The following is a 5000-nucleotide window of genomic DNA, read 5'->3' on the forward strand; positions in this document are numbered from 1 at the left end:
CTCTATGGCTACTGTACCCATGGCGCTGGTCTCTATGGCTACTGTACCCATGGCAACGGTCTCTATGGCGATGGTCTCTATTGCTACTGTACCCATGGCGATGGTCTCTATGGCTACTGTACCCATGGCGCTGGTCCCTATGGTGATGGTCTCTATGGCTACTGAACCTGTGGTGATGGTCTCTATGGCTACTGTACCCATGGCCTGGTCTCTATGGCTACTGTACCCATGGCGCTGGTCTCTATGGTGATGGTCTCTATGGCTACTGTACCCATGGCGATGGTCTCTATGACTACTGTACCTGTGGTGATGGTCTCTATGGCGATGGTCTCTACGGCGATGGTCTCTATGGTTACTGTACCCGAAGTGATGGTCTCTATGGCTACTGTACCCATGGCGATGGTCTCTATGGCTACTGTACCTGTGGTGATGGTCTCTATGGCTACTGTACCCGTGGTGATGGTCTCTATGGCTACTGTACCCATGGCGATGGTCTCTATGGCTACTGTACCTGTGGTGATGGTCTCTATGGCTACTGTACCCATGGCGATGGTCTCTACGGCTACTGTACCCGTGGCGATGGTCTATATGACTACTGTACACATGGCGATGGTCTCTATGGCGATGGTCTCTATGGCTACTGTACCCATGGCAATGGTCTCTATGGCTACTGTACTCATGGCAATGGTCTCTATGGCGATGGTCTCTATGGCTACTCTACCCATGGCGATGGTCTCTATGGCTACTGTACCCATGGCGCTGGTCTCTATGGTGATGGTCTCTATGGCTACTGAACCTGTGGTGATGGTCTCTATGGCTACTGTACCCATGGTGCTGGTCTCTATGGTGATGGTCTCTATGGCTACTGTACCTGTGGTGATGGTCTCTATGGCTGCGGTACCCATGGTGATGGTCTCTATGGCTACTGTACCCATGGCGATGGTCTCTATGACTACTGTACCTGTGGTGATGGTCTCTATGGCGATGGTCTCTACGGCGATGGTCTCTATGGTTACTGTACCCGAAGTGATGGTCTCTATGGCTACTGTACCCATGGCGATGGTCTCTATGGCTACTGTACCCATGGTGAAGGTCTCTATGGCTACTGTACCTGTGGTGATGGTCTCTATGGCTACTGTACCCTTGGTGATGGTCTCTATGGCTACTGTTCCCATGGCACTGGTCTCTATGGTTACTGTACCCGTGGCGATGGTCTCCTGCTCGGCCGAGGCTGTGGAGTTGAGATAGATGTAGGATTTGTGCTTCTCCTGAAGGATGGCTTGAGTATCCATGGTGACGGCTTTGTTCAGGGAGGTGACCTCATAGTTGATCAAAATGCAACCCCTGTGGAAACAGAGGCATGAGAGGAGGCTGGTAGGGTGAGGGTGAGGGTTAGGGTTAGGGGTAGAGTGAGTGTGTGTGTGTGTGTGTGTGAGAGAGTAAGTGTTGTGTGTTGTGTGTGTGAGAGTGAGTATGTGTGTGTTGTGTGTGTGAGAGTGAGTGAGTGTGTGTGTGTGTGAGTGTACCTGTGTTGTGTGTGTGAGAGTGAGTGTGTGTGTTGTGAGAGTGAGTGTGTGTGTGTGTGTGTGTGTGTTGTGTGTGTGTGAGAGTGAGTGTGTGTGTGAGAGTGAGTGTGTGTGAGAGTGTTGTGTGTGAGAGAGTAAGTGTTGTGTGTTGTGTGTGTGAGAGTGAGTGTGTGTGTGTGTGTGAGTGTACGTGTGTTGTGTGTGTGTTGAGTGTGTGAGAGTGTGTGAGAGTGTGAGAGTGTGTGTTTATGTGTGTGTGTGGTCACTTACCCAAAGACAACAGCTCCAGTGACCTTTGCGATCCTTCCTGGTAGAGAAAGAGAGGAGGGTGGTATATTACACTCAATGGAACACACACACACACACACACACACACACACACACACACACACACACACACACACACACACACAAACACACCGCACACGCACACGCAAACGCACACACACTCTCTCTCTCACACACCTTCCTGGTACAGAAAGAGAAGCAAGATGGTGGTCTATTACACTCAATGGAACACACACACACAAACACACACACACACACACACACACACACACACACACACACACACACACACACACACACACCCCCATCAGGGCCTGAGGGTTACAGGTGTGCAGTGGACTTTGAAGCCTTCGCTATAGAAAATAAACCATAAACTAACGCATTGCAACACCTGACAAGATCAACTGCTCTGAGATCAACTGGCTGCTCTGCTCTGAGATCAACTGACTGCTCTGAGATCAACTGACTGCTCTGCTCTGAGATCAACTGACTGCTCTGAGATCAACTGGCTGCTCTGAGATCAACTGACTGCTCTGCTCTGAGATCAACTGGCTGCTCTGAGATCAACTGACTGCTCTGCTCTGAGATCAACTGACTGCCCTGAGATCAACTGGCTGCTCTGAGATCAACTGACTGCTCTGCTCTGAGATCAACTGACTGCTCTGAGATCAACTGGCTGCTCTGAGATCAACTGACTGCTCTGAGATCAACTGACGGCCCTGAGATCAACTGACTGCTCTGCTCTGAGATCAACTGACTGCTCTGCTCTGAGATCAACTGACGGCTCTGAGATCAACTGACGACTCTGCTCTGAAGATCAACTGACTGCTCTGAGATCAACTGACTGCTCTGCTCTGAGATCAACTGACTGCTCTGCTCTGAGATCAACTGACTGACGGCTCTGAGATCAACTGACTGCTCTGAGATTAACTGACTGCTCTGAGATTAACTGGCTGAAGATCAACTGACGACTTTGAGATCAACTGACTGCTCTGGAGAATCAGTATTATCTTTTTACTGCTTCTTAAGAATACCACAGGCATTTATATTTGGTGAATTGAAACTGCATCCTTCATATCGATGTATGAGGCTCAGTTTAATACACTTACTGAGAGCCTTCCTGTGAGCGTGTGTGTGTGACCGTGTGTGTGTGACCGTGTGTTTGTGACCGTGTGTGTGTGTGTGTGTGTGCCGTTTTATAAACTTACTGAGAGTCTTCCAGGGAACCGCTCTCTTCACTCCTGGAGCGGAGGTGCTCAGCCTCCTGCAACGGATCATCCTCAAGGCTGCGACCGACATCTTCAAACACAACCCATTAGAATAGGTACCGTTAATATATTTTTAAAATTTGGTTAGAAAAGGCCATTTTCCTGTAGAGTGGGAAGTTAACTGACTCCTACAGGTAAAACCCATCAATGGTTAGCACTACAGGCAATGTCGTAAGTACAAATTCATTGTTATGTTAATAAGTTTATGTTAAAATACTGTTTAAAAAGGAAAGGCTACACATAGTTACAACGTTTATTTACATACATTTACAGGTATATTTCATTATGAAATGTATGCTTAAATAGTCAACTTTGTTCCTTTATTACAGTTTTCACTCTGTCATATTCTGTTGGAAGCCACAGTAAACAGCAACTAGACGTTCTTTTGCATCAGAGTTTAGCTGGTTGTATAGCTATAGTTGCTACACTGCAGTGAGGACAACACAGGCACCATTAATATAGAGCACTTATGAGTAAAGTAATTCAGTATTATCGGCCATTTCACTCTGACATTTGAATGACCTATGAACTGTCACGTTCCAATGTAGCCAAACGTACAGGTTGTTCTGTTGTTACTATAGGGACAGCTAATGTGAAGCTATGCTTAATGCTATATAACGCGCTTGGTAACTTTATATGTTAGCTCACTAGCATCTGGACTTGAAATTATTACCAAATGCATGAAAGACAAATGACAATCTGCTCACTAAGTAGGCCGACAGTAGATGACATTGTCAGAATAACTGTTAACGTTAGACAGGAGACTCGGCGGCACTCAGCCTGTCAGAGCCCTTTACGACTCCACTGCCGGCGCTGAGCAGAAGCTCCTGACACGGGGTCAGAGCGGTGTGTGTGTGTGTGTGTGTGTGTCAGTCGTGGCGTGGCGTGCGTGAGGTCTTTACCTTCCTCCGGTGGGCTTCTAAACGACTTTATTCTGAAAGAAATAGAAGATTTCCGCCATCTATCTCCCTTCTGCTCGCCGCGCTCTGCATGGCAGAAATAAACACTCCGTCTCACAAAACACACGTCACTTTTACCGTAAAGCCTGTAGTATTTGGACCATTAAAAAGTGTCGCTCTTATAACTTACTGGCACTGACAATTTTCGTGTCAAGTTAGATTTAACTCCTAGCTACTGCTTTTGTGTTCAAGTAAGATTTAACTCTTACTGCTTTTGTGTTCAAGTAAGATTTAACTCTTACTGCTTTTGTGTTCAAGTTAGATTTAACTCTTACTGATTTTGTGTTCAATACAGTTCAATGGCGCCATCCAGATACTGATTTTGAGCGAGGATGAAGCATAGAAACCCATAACACTCATTGGTTAGGGCTATCCATCTTCTTTACGCATGACGCAAAACAAGACAACGGAGGCGAACAAATGATACGATGCGCGTCAATGGCAGTGTTAGAGAGAGATGGCATCTCTGGCGAGATGTCTGAAGGGTCTGAAGACGCTAGACAGTAGTGGCGATGGAGAACAGCAAAACCGTCCACATCCCTGGCCCTACCTCAAAGAATTGTTCGAAATCGTCGGGAGCAAAAAGGATCATGGAGAATGCGGTGCAAACTTTTCGAACCCAAGAACCACGTAGGAATTGCTAACAGCTAGTAGCATGCTAACATTAGATAGGTGGCTCAGACACCGTGCAAATCCTCAGACATATTTTTCAGTTACAATAATGGAGTTTTTACATTATACAGTGTAACTCGGTAACTTTCTAAAAATCAAAGCAAAACAAATTAAGGGAACAAGTACAACAAGACCATTACAGCTGAACTATATTCTTTCACTTTGAATTGAAAAGCTTTAAAACACTATACAGTATATTTACTAACCCTCATTACAGATGATTAGCATTACATAATTGGTTTGTTATTGAATTGAAAGTGTTCCATGAAATAAATATGACATTTTGC

The 5000-nt window shown here is 46.1% G+C and overlaps 1 protein-coding gene across 1 annotated transcript in view; it reads right to left on the reverse strand.

The window, feature by feature from the left end:
• serac1 (serine active site containing 1) overlaps window positions 1–4087 on the reverse strand; it is a 21886-nt gene extending 17799 nt beyond the window's left edge. Inside the window, exons 1-4 of the mRNA XM_080853492.1 lie at window positions 3985–4087; window positions 3023–3113; window positions 1797–1833; window positions 1202–1344 (exon numbers count right to left, since the gene is read on the reverse strand). Of these exons, the coding sequence (XP_080709618.1) occupies window positions 1202–1344; window positions 1797–1833; window positions 3023–3113 (271 nt within the window). The 5' untranslated portion in view covers window positions 3985–4087. The remainder of the gene's footprint in view (window positions 1–1201; window positions 1345–1796; window positions 1834–3022; window positions 3114–3984) is intronic.
• Window positions 4088–5000: the final 913 nt, after the last annotated feature.

Source organism: Sprattus sprattus (assembly GCF_963457725.1).
Source record: "Sprattus sprattus genome assembly, chromosome: 16".
Classification (NCBI taxonomy): domain Eukaryota; kingdom Metazoa; phylum Chordata; class Actinopteri; order Clupeiformes; family Clupeidae; genus Sprattus; species Sprattus sprattus.